Below are 13,566 nucleotides of genomic sequence, written 5' to 3'. Positions count from 1 at the left end.
CACCGTCAAACCACTGTCTACATATTTCTTCCTCTCCCTTTCCCTTTGTCTGCTCCTTTCCATGTCAACCAAAATTGCTTTTCCTCTTCAATAGCCTCCCATTTATTCTCCGGGCTGGTCGGGTGGTTTACGGAGATTGAGGCCGCAGCATAAGCCGCCTAAACTGCGGTGGGACACACACAGACACACATCATCGTAGTGTTTATATTGGGTTTGTCACAAACAAATTGCCATCTTTCTTTCTCTAAAAGCGCACCTCTTTGTCCTGCCCGCCGGGGCGGTTTATGTGCGTTAGACGGCGGCCGTCATAATACGGAATCGACTGTGCCTCTGTGTTTATGGCGGAAACCGGTCTGATTCATTCTCTGCGCTGTGCCGAATGTGGACCGAGAAAACAGCGGGAATGATCCCGGACTGCTGTAATCACTGCTCTCCACCCAGAGCCCCGCATAATGGAGCTATTTCTGACTCATTCCTCCTAAATCACCTCCAACCTGGCCAACTACAGAGAAAAGCACACATGGGATGTGTGTGTGTGTGTGTGTGTGTGTGTGTGTGTGTGTGTGTGTGTGTGTGCACCTATAAGTGTTACGACCCCAGCCGTAAAATAAAAAGAGGCTGTTTAGAGCCGTCACAGAGACCTAGAAAGGTCAGAAGACTCGATATTAGATGGAAACTGTTGATTTTTTTTTTTTATGTATTTATTTCTATCATTTTTTTTTTTCTTTGGCTTGTACACCGAGTGCAGTCTAAATACTAACATTAGTCAATAACAACTGCAGTGATGTAACCAGAAAATAGACAAAGCAGAACACTGATTCTCTACACATGGGATAATTAGGCTGTAAGAATGAGGGATTGTTAGAAGTGCACCCATCATGAATTTTTATGGCCGATTCTGATTTCATTACAGTTGGCAGATGGCAGAGTATTTATTTATTTATTTATTTATTTAGTTTAAATATACTCCAAGCTTGCGCTATGGGGGATCAATGAGGTCGTGAAACCTCGTCTAGCGGCATACAAAACAAGCACATTTTATTCGCAACTTCAAAATTCTTCAAAAATGAAAAAGGATTGTAAAAGTCATTTTTTACTTTTCGACATAATTGAAATTTTTCTGGCAGTTAATTACATGGTATCAGAATGATTTAACATGAACAGCTGTGCTGCCCCTGCCTTTTATTGACCACATTTAAGATTTCCACAGTGCAGGCTAGAAAAAGTAAGTGAAGTCTGTGTGAAATTAGCCACCTTATACCGGCCTTGCCTGGGCCGTCCAACCCCTTCAACCCCAGGTTCCGGGATCCAAATATAGAGTGCTTTGATTGAATTTGCCCTACCCTTGTTTTCTCCTTCGTTTGTGCATGGGAGAGAGGAACACACACACACACACACACACACACACACACACACTCGCACTCAAACTGAGGTGAATATGCAAGACCAGCATAGTTTGCGCCCCACATCTCACCTATGACTAGCTAATGGCACATTGTCCCGGTTAACCTACTGAAGTCGCTCTCTCCGCCTGAGGCCACTGCTGGACTCCACAACTTTTAAAGGCGTTTAGGGTCGTTAGGACATGCTGTTACTGGCCTCCTGCGAGTATAAACGGAACACATCGATGAGCTCTTCAGCTGATCTTTCACGTCGACTTGGAGAGTTTCAGCTGATCCACAACTTTAGACCACGGCTTTGTTCCATTGACCTACATAGATAGTTTAGTTTTCCCTCTTCTTATCTTCTCCCCTACTCTGTCTCTCTTCCTCTCTCGCACCACCATCCCCTCCCTCCCTCCCTGGTTCTTGCTGGCTAGCGCAGTTTGCACCCCATTACTAAAACACAACCCCCTAAGTTCATTGTACAGTGACTGATGCAGTCTGTTCCTGTGAGCCTCCCCTGTCAGCCCTTCACTGCCCTCCGTTATTATCCTCATACACGCACACACACACAAAAGCACACACAGCTGAAACCCTCCTTTTGGCTAACTGACAGCCCTCAGCTGCCTCTCAGCCTGGCAGGGAAACCCCCGCTCCCCCCATCCCCCCCCACACACACACACACCCCCCGAGAATCCACATTCTCTCTGCAGGCTCCACTCTTTCATCCTGCACCCCTCTGTTAAAGACATGAAAAGAGGCTCGCTAGCTCCTGGGTCATTCTCTCATCCACCCATGTGATCTGTCCATCTTTCCGAGGAGGCTACGTGCTTCACACTCTCCGCAGTGAAGCCTTTCATCGCTGCTGCTTACTCTGCTTGCTAACCAAGTTTTTTTTTTTTTTTTTTTGCCTCAGCACGGATCTCTATGCTTTTGAAACTCAGCAGGAAAGTTCTTCGGTTCGCTCGGCTCCTCTTTCTGCTCTTGCTGGAACATCAGCAAATCTGACAAACTTCACAAAGGGACGTTAAAGGCTTGTGTACGGTGCAGCCAGGCGACCAGCTGACGCCCAGTGCCGGCCAGCGTCACACTGAAGTGATGTGGGGAGAGAGAGAGACACCTTCCATCCCGTACCGAGAGCAAGGCCAGTTGTGCGCTCTCAGGCTCCGGCTGCTGATGGCGGGCAGCATGACCGGTCTGCTGTACCATGCCACTTACTAAGCATTCTGCTGGCTTCTTCAAAACATGCTGACTGTCTCTCTCTCTCCAGATTACGTTCTGTGTGTCTCTCTCTCTCTTGCTTTCTGGAAAAACAAACGAGACTAACCTAATTACAATCATTTTGGGTGAATCCGCAGTAAGAAGGGAAACTATCATCAGGCAGACTCCGTGTCATTGTTACTAAAAGCTGGGATGGCAGTCAAAAGCTTGTGCTACTGTAGCCGTTTCCCCTTATTGCTCTTCTCCTGCATCACCGGCTGGGATGATACAACTTTTTGAGTTGTAGCATTTAATGCATTTAGCGCTTAGGAGCGTTTAACTCCGTGTCACCAGTAGGCTTCGCTCCGTCTCCCTCTCCCCTCAAAATTAGACTTATGAATAACACATGAGCCGCTTTACGCTTCGACACAACGCTCATACTTGTCTAATCTTGTTCTAGGGAAGCTGATATCGCAGCACATGACAGCTGCACTGGTTTTCCCGGACTGTGCTTATGTTTTGATGCCAATCCACATTCCCGCTGTTCCCGTTTCCGAAGTCTAACTTTTTAGTTCAGTTCGGTTTAAAAGCCGTTATTAACATGGATGTATGCGTTCTAGTCATCTAGTGCAAAAAGTACCAGCGGATGTGGAAAGGGGGTCTCTTTAGGGATGTCCCGATCCAGTGTCCTTGAATCTGGTTGAAGAACCACGCTGTTTTGGAAATTTCGTTTTCCCATGTGGATATAGTGTGTATATCCATGTACAGCACAGCGGTGGTTGGTTTGGTGGCGTAGAAACTGCAGGAAATGATCAAAGGTCTAAGGTCGTTTTCACACCTGTGGTTGGATTGCTCAGGTTCTGAATCAGCTAGTGAGTTTGTAAACTTAAACTTAAACACAGCAAGAAGGCAGTTTAACGTGGAGCAGTGGTAGGGACGGCCTAAGTTCACAGCTGTACTAATTAGCTGGGCAGTACACAGTTACACCTGGCTATGGGAGTTGTGCCGTGCCTGATAGTTGGGTTGGATTGAGGTCAGATCACCTCCTCATCACAGATGAACCGCTCCAGAGTTCACCTTGCTGGAACATCAGCAAATCTGACAAACTTCACAAAGGGACGTTAAAGGCTTATGTACGGTGCAGCCAGGCAACCAGCAGACGCCCGTGCCGGCCAGCGTCACACTGAAGTGATGTGGGGAGAGAGAGCCACCTTCCCTCCCGTATAAAGAGCAAGGACTGTTGTGCGCTCTCAGGCTCCGGCTGCTGATGGCGGGCAGCATGACCGGTCTGCTGTACCACTCTGAGCCCCATGCCACTTACTAAGCATTCTGCTGGCGGCCATTCTCCATCTCCTTCAAAACACGCTGACTGTCTCTTCCCCCATATTACCCTCTGTCTCTCTCTCTCTCTCTTTTGCTTTCTGGAAAAACGAAAGACTAACCTATTTACAATAATTTTGGGTGAATCCACTACTCGTTTTTGGATCCAGGACTGAGATCTTTGGTCCACCTCGGAGCGCAATTACTGTGTTTACACCTGTCCAAACAAACCGCACCAAGGGTGGAATTACGTCCTAAAACGTCCTAAAACGTCCTAAAACCCCAGACATTACATTAGATTTTCATGGTAAAATAGTTCCACAGTGCAAACTAGGGCTGGGCGATATGGTTAAAATACTATATCACGATATTTATCACGATACACGAAATCATAGAGTAAAAACATTAGTGACAGATTCTTAAAAACTACTATTCAGATCCTCTCCCGTACTGAATACAGTGATTTTTATTATTCAGCATCTGCTGCTCTTCATCTAATTAAGCCAGTCTAATTACACTGTTAGTAATGAAACCTGCAGCTTATCAGTGTTTATTAAGCACTAACAGTATCCACCTCCATATGCTTAGAAAAGCTCATTGTAATCACGAATACGATACCCTCCTGATGAACATATAGGTAGTAAAGGAGAGCAAGGCAAGCAACCTGACCTTCTTGGGCCAAATATTTAGACCTCCAGACCTTTTTATGTATGTATGTATTTATTTTTAATAAGAAGTTTCGATTGAAATATGCCTGGATTTGCCCCAATCCCGATCCACTGGAAGTTCCCTGTAGCCACTTTTCTTAGTGTTTGGTTAAACTTCACCTGTGGCCTTTCTGTCTCTCTGCAGAGCACTGCGAGATGCTGAGCAGTTGTCCCGAGGATGAGCCGATGACCCCTGGCGATGAGTGTTTGGACGCAGCCATAGATGAGTCTCTGCTAGAGACCAGCCCCATCCAGTCCCCCCTGCAGGTTTTCGCAGGAATGGGAGGCCTGGCCCTCATCGCAGAGAGACTGCCCATGCTCTATCCTGATGTCATCCAGCAGGTTAGTACAGCAACTGGACACACTGCTGAGTTTCATGCCACGTCTCGGTGCCTTTGTGCTTGAATTAGTCAGCGTTCTCTCATCTGCTGAACTTGGCTCGCCCCGTGCAGGTCAGTGCGCCCGTGGTGCCATCCACCACGCAGGAGAAGCCCAAGGACAGCGACCAGTTTGAGTGGGTGACCATCGAGCAGTCGGGCGAGCTGGTGTACGAGGCACCCGAGAGCATCGCTGCTGAGCCTCCGCCCATCAAGTCCTCGGTGCAGACCACCTCGCCCATCCCCGCCCACTCTCTGGCGGCCTTCGGCCTCTTCCTGCGGCTGCCTGGCTACGCTGAGGTGCTCTTAAAGGAGCGCAAACACGCACAGTGCCTGCTGCGCCTGGTCCTGGGCGTCACCGACGACGGCGAGGGAAGTAAGTGGACCTGCAGTTGCTGCTGTTTAACAGTGAACACTGTATCTGAAATTGAGTACACTGTAATTGAGCTACGTAGCGTCATGGATACTATCACTATATTCGTTTACAACCTGTGCTGGGACTCCAGTTTGTATAACATTGTTCCAGGATTAGCACCACACCTGTGCTAGGAATATGCTAATGTAGCTAAGACTGAACGAAAAAGCTAATGGTCTCCAGTTAACATGAATCCATTTGCATAATGCGAACAGACCCCCCATTAGGTTCAAATCATTAAAGACAGCCTTTAGTGGTTTTGGCTGAACTGTTTGTTTTAACACAGGTGCCTTCATAGCTGCTATTTTTGGCCTAGCCATTTTTTGGGCACTGGGAATCTGATGGAAAACAATATTTTCAGCTTTTTTGCTCTTCGCGACGCCAGAGCAGACGAAACGTAATTCAGCACCAATGGGAGCTTGTGGCCTGCTGACTCGGTGCTTTTGCTTTGGTCTGGATTTGTTGGAAAGTTGAAATAGAGGGGATCAGAGATGCTTGATCGAAATGAGGCCTCAGAAGAGCTCCGCTGGGTCGGAGAGGAGCCAGCTGATGGGCACTGCTGTCTGTAATCCGTGATTTTCTCAGCATGGTAATTCTCCAGTGGCTTCGTCTCAGCCTTTTGTCTAGGAGTGTGTCCAGTTCTCGGCACTCAGCCTTTTTTTTTTTGGGCCATGGACAGGGGCAGGCGCTGACCCACGTGGCCTTCGCTAGCACGGTGCGTTTGAGTACCGCATCTAAAATGAGAACGCATTCAGCCCACGATTTCACCTCTGGTGGGCAGGAGTCACAACTGGCCTAATTATTGATGGCATGATTGGCCAGTGGGTAGCCTCTCGCCCCCTCTCTCCCTCATTGTCTGCGGAAGAGATGAACATGCGAGTTTGCGTTGTTGTGCAGGTTGTGTCTGTATAGAACTTATTTATACGTGCAGTCCTAATGTAAAATGTTTGGACGCTCCTTCACCCCTGGTCAGATCAAATTCACAACAGGAAACAGACCTGGAAAAGGAAAAGGGCCCGAAGCAAATATTTGGACACCCTGCGTGGTCAGTACTTTGTAAAAACCCGATATTGGCACTTTTTTTAGCAGCTTGGGATCTTTCAGTTCTTGCCCATCCTTCCTTGCAACACACAGGATGGCGTGCAGGTCACCAGTAAGTAATCTACAGGAGGACCCGTTTAGAGGTTCCTCTGAAAACATCTGCAGAAAAGGGTTTCGTCTGATGATCCTCCCATGACATGGTTGTATTTGTGCAGATGTTGCTGCACAGTAGAATAGTGCACCACCACTCCAGAGTCTGTTTAATCTTACAAGCAGTTTCTTGACTTCAGCTTGACCGCCACCATTTCTGTGAACTGACATTTCTCTATTACATCGTAAACTGAGGAAAGCCTAGATACTGTAACGTTCAGAGGGCTCAGCAGCTGCTTAGAGGAGCTCATGGCTTCTGATTGTTGGAACAATTTTGAGGAGGTTTGAGAAGCTTTACAATTTGCAGCACCTTCCTAGCAATGCCTGTGCACAAGCCATAACCCTAACAAGCTAACTAAGGTCTTTGAAAATGACCTGAGCGCTAAAATGCCATGGGGTGGTTTTTGTCTTTTGGAGATTCTTTAGAGATCGTTCGTCTTCTGCTCACCTGTCTGTTCACAATAACACAGTCCTAGGTGGATGGATGGATGGATGGTGGATGGGTGGACATCCGCTCACTCAATCCCGTAAGCAAGTAAACTCACGAAGAGGCAGGCAAATTAGTCACTCTCTTTGCCTTCTGTCTTTGCATCGTCTACATCATCTCCTTATGTTCCCAGCATGTCTCCACTGTGAACTATTGATTAGTTGAATGTGTTCTTGCCCAAGCGATTGGCCTAATTGTGCATAGATGAGCTGAGGGCTGCCCGCTGTGTATTGCTGACACTTCTGGTTGCTGATAGCGGGGATGATTGATTGACATGTTTGTTGATTGGTTTACTGTGTAATTGACTGGCCCGGACTGGATAATAATGATTGATGATGATGAGTTTTTCAACTGGCAACTTGTCTGTTTACAAATATACCAAAATATGGGTAAAATGCATTGCAGTGTTCAAGACGACTGCTGCCATTTTTAGCTGCATGATTGCTGTATATCATTCAGTGTCTACAGTTTTGGGCAAACTGGTGGAAATTAAGGCATGTATGATGCTGTTTGGTGGGTAGCAAGCTTTTCTTGCTTGTTAGCTACATTCGCCTCATAGCTTCCGTGCAGACTTTAGACTCCAAACATATCTTGACAGTCCGAGTGACTACATTTTAACAGCGTACAGATCCCCCGCCTCTGCTAACAGGTACAGTCTGTTTCCTTAAAGCCTCTCTCTTGCTTCCTCTATCTCTCTTTCTCTCCCAGGTCACATCCTGCAGTCTCCCTCGGCTAATGTCCTCCCCACGCTGCCCTTCCACGTGCTTCGCGCGCTCTTCAGTGCAACGCCCCTGACCACGGACGACGGCCTGCTGCTACGCCGCATGGCGCTGGAGATCGGAGCCATCCACCTGATCTTGGCCTGCCTGTCAGCCCTGAGCCATCATGCCCCTCGCGTGCCCAACAACAGCGCCAGCCAGAGCGAGGTACAGTCACCGATCACCTATCTTGTCTTGACGTCTTGAGCATTCACAGGAACTGCCGGCATCTCCACTTTGGCTGGATAGTGTAGCAATTGGCATTTAATTACGATGCTTGATATATCAGCATAACCAGTTACTGTAGGACCTTTCCATAGTTCTTAAACCAATTAAACCAGCATAACCTACGTCACCGACCAAAATCTACAGTAGCAGATAGCATTCGGACCATACTGCCTACATCACTAACCTGACCCGACACTAACTCCCATGCAAACGTTGATAGTACTGGTCAGTTCAGTTAAATGACTGTATTTAGACAGTAGGACCCTCACAGTCTCCACATTATTTAAGCTTTAGCATTGAAAATATAAACCAATATAGAAAATCCTGGATGATTCTATGACTGATTAAAGCCTTTCTGGCACCGAGATCAGTATCATAAATAAATACTGCTGAATAAAAGGAAACATTTTCATTTAAAAATCATAATAAAAAAAAGAAAAATTCATGTAATTGAAGGCTTTTACAACCCAAAGCTGGGCCAATAATAATTCAAGAGCTTTTGAGTAACGCTCATAACCTATAAAACATGTTAAATCAGGTGGAACCAGTCCAGTATGCCCAAAACGGCCATTTCCGTTATTCAAAATAGCCTCAGCATGGTTGTCGGGGGCAAATTGACCCATACATACAGAGGTCAGAACAGTACACCAGCAGAAACCAGTGTAGTATGCAAATAAAAAAAAGGCAATTTCCAACTGTGTCAAATCAACCCTGACATGGTCTGGCTGAAAGGTTGCCAAACACCCTCGTCCTCCTCATCCTTCTGTCTCCATATGGAGGGAATTGGCGGCATTAGTGTGAAAGGACACTCCCGCGTGGGGTTTAATGGACTCGTTTACATCTCCGTTTGAGACCCTTCACTTTTATTAAGGGCCACGGCCGCCAGGAAGCTTCTCTCGCCTGCCTGAAAGACAGTCGGGGCGTGCGTGCGTGAAGGAGGGGAGTTTTCCTGCCTCTGAAAATGAAAGCATTTGAACATGGTATCGCACCAGACCCCTGCTTTTGCTGGGCAGATCTTTGTTTGTAGCTATTATGATTCGACTGGCCTCGAAAACTATATGAACTATATAAAGGCATCGTTGCCAAGTTTGTAATAGAAAATAATTGCGGTCATCTGTCAGCAAAGGAAAGCGCGACCGAAGGACCTCCCCCAAAAATCAGTGTGCAGCAGTAGCTGTTTGTTTAGTTATTGCTGCTGGAAAAAATACACACTTTTAAACATTCAGTTCTCCTGTGAAATCTCAGTGTAGTGAACAAGACGCTGCTGGAGTTATTGCTGTGGTTTTGCCCTTCAAACAAAACAAAATATAGTGGAATTCATAGCTGATATAAAGTGCGCGTATTTGTCACTGTACAGCGAAATGTGTCCTCCGCATTTAACACACACACACACACACACACACACACACACACACACACACACACACTAGTGAACTAGGGGCAGTGAGTACGCACGCCCCCAGACACACACTCCCCAACGCCAGCGCCCAGGGAGCAGAGAGGGTAAAGGGCCTTGCTCAAGGGCCCAACAGTGGCAGCTTGCCGAGCCCAGAGAATCGAACCCACAACCCTGTTATCAACAGGCCAGCGCTCTAACTGCTGAGCCACCACTGCCCTCATATATATATATATATATATATATATATATATATATATATATATATATATATATATATGTGTGTGTATGTATGTGATATAGTGGAATTCATGGCGTCTACGCGTTGCCTGTGTAGTGGGCCTATGAAGCAAGGTAAGAAGTAATGGAAGCCTTGTCTCAAGTCATTTCAAGCTTTTTAGGAACCCTAAAGGTGCCAAAGCAGGCATTTATTGAGTATGTTAAGTTGTTTGATGTATAATTAATAAGTGTAACTTTGTTTTGGGGGTGAAAAATGCTCAGGCATGGTTCTATTTATTTAGTCAATTTACCACCCTGTTATTTTGCCTCCGAATAAAGCACACTGATTTTCTTATTTACGATGGGCTTGTGAGGGGGAAAAACAAACAACCCAAAAAAAACACACCATAACACAAGCTCTGCTCTGATCGACTGGTGCCTAGCCTAGCCTAGCTTGGCACTGTAGCTCCGTATTCTCCCAAAGTAGCCGTTACATTTAGCCTCGAGTAGCTTTCACTAGCTTTTTGGGGCTGTAAATATAGCTACTCAGGACTGTTGCATAACTAGTGCACGTTTAAATTAGTTTACTCATAATGTTTTTGCTACTGTATGGCTTACTGTGACCTATTAAAATGGTACTAGTGTTACTATGGAAGCATTTGGAGCCAAACACAGCCCGACCTCGTTTAGCCTGCTGGGGCTGGGGTGCTGTAATTTTCCTCCATCCAGAAACAGAGCTGACGGTCACGGCTATGAAAGCGCTGCAGACGTCACGCTCATGCCGTAGTAAATACTGGTGTTCGTATCTTCCAGCTGTGCTAAAAGAGTGGCGCTCTGACCCTGTAGAGCGGCTATAAGGCAGTGTCGCTGGTTTTGGATTTACAGCATGTTGAGGACGTGTCTCAGGGCTGCCGGTTTGAGCACTGGCCAGAGGCCTGTCACCGGCCTAATGGCCGTCCTTGGGCCGGCAGTGGGATATTACTTCACTCCACAGTCTGCTATATAGGACCCAGGTCAAACACACACACACACACACACACACACACGCTCATTGATGCTCGTGTTTTCTCCGACTGCGTGTTTAGGAGTGTTTCTTTACTGTAATTTGAAATAAAAAGAAATTTGATATGTCTGTTTTTGCTATTATAACCAAAGACATTTTGGAGAAATTAGCAAAATTATTTTTTTTGCTGGGGGGGGTTGTGGTGGTCTTGCTGTTGAGGGTCTAATTGCAAATGTAGTTAATTATATAATTAATTAAATGTATACCAAAAAAGAACGGTAACTCTGTGGTCTAACACCTGTCACTGTGGCCCGGGGGTCGTGGGTTCCAATCCAGAGCCATGCTGCTTTGCCATCGGCAGCCGTAATGCGAGAGAGCGCAATTGGCCTTGCTCTCTCTCTCTCTCTCTCTCTCTCTCCCTCTCTCTCCAGGTGGGTAGATGATGCTCTCTCGCCTCATCATTCTTTAGCGATGTTGGTCAGCACAGGCCAGGCTTGGACCCTGCCTCTTGTGTTGAGTCCTAGCGTCAGGAGAAACTGCTAGCGCTAGGGGGAGCTGCGTACTGGTGGGTTAATTAGCGGCGCCTAATTGGGAGAAAAGCGAGGAAACAAATGTATAAAATAAACCAACTGACCGCGGTTACTGTAGGCTTGTTAGGCTTCGGTGTCGGTGGCATGTGTGACATTGTTAAATGTAGGCAGGCCTGGGCGAGCTGAGAGGCGAGAAGTCGTTTAAATGGTAATTGACCTCCTCCTTCCACATCGTACAGGCGCCCAAGCGTGACTCGAAACCCTTTCAGCATGTGGTTCCCCACCCTGAAGATTCCTTGATCCAGACTTACATGACGCTAACAGTCGAGGCTGGGCCCAGGGGCTAACCTACCTTCATTCCCTCTCTTTTTTTTTTTTTTTTTTTTGGAGAGTGTGTAGTAGCCTGGTGACACCGCCACCTCACACACAGAGGATTTAAGGTTGGAGTCCCTGTCCAGGCAGAAACGCCACTGCTAATCCAATAAGAGTCCTTAAACGACACTACTTTAGGTCTGATTTGTCTTCGATAGACTGAGTGAATTATTATTTTTGTTATTATTATTAATAGAATAAGTTGTATTATTGATGTCTGGTGAAATCTGGTAAAAAGCCCTGTATTTATTTAAATATCACAATACATTTCGCACCAAACCTCGGTTAACTGGCTTTTGCATCCCAATCTTTGAATTTTTATGAAATAATTGGTGAAATTATTCAAATTTTTTACAGAAAGAATAGATATTTATATATAGAATTATATATTTTTTGCTGCAATAATTAAATATGTAAACTAGTATGTAAAAGAACGGCAGCTCTGCAGTCTAACGCACTAGCACTATGGCCCCAGGGGGTCGTGAGTTCGAATACCGAGCTGTGCCGCTTTGCCATCAGCAGCCGGAACCCGAGAGAGCACAACTGGCCTCTCTCTCTCTCTCTCTCTCTCTCTCTCTCTCTCTCTCTCTCTCTCTCCAGGTGGGTAGATGGCGCTCGCCCTCTCGCCTCATCCCTCCTAAGTGATATTAACAGGCACAGGCGTCTGTTAACTGGGGAGGCCATTTTCCAAGATTTTGTCACTGTGCCACTGCTAAACACTACCATATGGAAATGAGCTCTGCTCTCATTGGCCGCCCTGCAGAAGTAGCCCAAACTACTAGATTTTCACGACCTCAAGAAACTGCTGGAGTACCTGTGTCTCTACTGTCCAGTGAAGAAGGCTTTCTACTAGGGTTTTGAAGGAACATTGCTGTGAGGATTTGATTGCCCTTTAGTGCTAGTGAGGTTATTGAGGATGTTGGGTGATCACAACCCCGCCTCATCATCCCAAACTCCACAACTCATCCTGAAAGTTTTGGATGGAGCGCGGTCCACCATTCCAGAGAACACAGTTCAATGCTGGGAGGGGTGCTATATGCCCCTCTAGCCCACGCCTGGCTTTAGGCATGGTGCGTTTATCTGCTCCAGACAGTCCTATTCTATTGGCAGCAGTACATCTCTACAAGGACTAGACAAGCTGTAAGTGTGTGTAGAAGGGGGTGTCCACCAACTGGGATGCAACTCAAGGCCGTGGTTGGGGATTTTACCGTGGTTATGAGGATCAGCACAGTTGACTGGTTTCCAGGTTGTTGCTGCTCTTGGTGGTAAAATCACGCACCTGGCCTCTCTCCTGTGGCTTTAGTGCACTGTTGTACTGGACTGTCGGCCTGCTGATGACGCAGACTCCCTGAGCCTGCTCCAGTTGGCCTCGCTCAGCCAAGCCCATCAGCGCTTGACTCTGTTTGGCAGAAGCGCAGCTGCTTGACCTTACCGACTCCGCGACGTTGCGAAGGCTCTGCGCAAGCGTTCTCGGCCCGGCTCGCCGTCAGTCTTAAAAGCGGGCCGTAAGTAGCAGAAGCCCGGCGCGTCAAGACAGATGAGCGTCAACCGCTCCAGTGGAGAGCTGCGCGCGCGAGTGTGTGTGTGTGCGCGCGCGCGCGAGTGTGTTCTAAACGATAGTCAAGACATGCTTTTCCAATCATGTGTTCAAACAGGCGTCGAGCCGAGGTCTCGCAATGTCGCGCACATCGTCCCACAGGCTCGTGTTTGCTTTTTCTGCTTTCTGTCAGAGTGCCAGTCTCGAGTCAATCCTCCGCCAGCACGGCTCGTAGCTCCTGCTCGCGCACACACACCACACCCCTCCCCACCCCACCCCACCCGGTCCTGTGCATTTTAAAGGCTTCACCTAGAAGAGAAAGCCGAGGTTGAGCCGTCATCGTCTCATTGAAGACGGTAGTGCTGCTCTTCCGGAATGAATGGAAGTCATTATGATTATCTTTTCTTTTCTTTTTTTTTTGCCCTCCTCTCAGCAGTGGCTCTG

General features: G+C 47.1%; 1 protein-coding gene across 6 annotated transcripts in view; it reads left to right on the top strand.

Moving 5' to 3' along the window:
* The window catches only part of birc6 (baculoviral IAP repeat containing 6), a 140,309-nt gene that overhangs the window by 64,067 nt on the left and 62,676 nt on the right, over positions 1-13,566 (top strand). For all 6 annotated transcript variants that reach the window (XM_072689990.1, XM_072689986.1, XM_072689987.1 and 3 more), the window contains exons 62-64: positions 4,755-4,951; positions 5,062-5,362; positions 7,788-8,005. In XM_072689990.1, coding sequence (XP_072546091.1) covers positions 4,755-4,951; positions 5,062-5,362; positions 7,788-8,005 — 716 coding nt within the window. The remainder of the gene's footprint in view (positions 1-4,754; positions 4,952-5,061; positions 5,363-7,787; positions 8,006-13,566) is intronic.

This window comes from Salminus brasiliensis, chromosome 10, assembly GCF_030463535.1.
Source record: "Salminus brasiliensis chromosome 10, fSalBra1.hap2, whole genome shotgun sequence".
Taxonomy (NCBI): domain Eukaryota; kingdom Metazoa; phylum Chordata; class Actinopteri; order Characiformes; family Bryconidae; genus Salminus; species Salminus brasiliensis.
The sequence above is the reverse complement of the archived record's forward strand: the minus strand, read 5'-3'. Positions and strand labels throughout refer to the sequence as shown.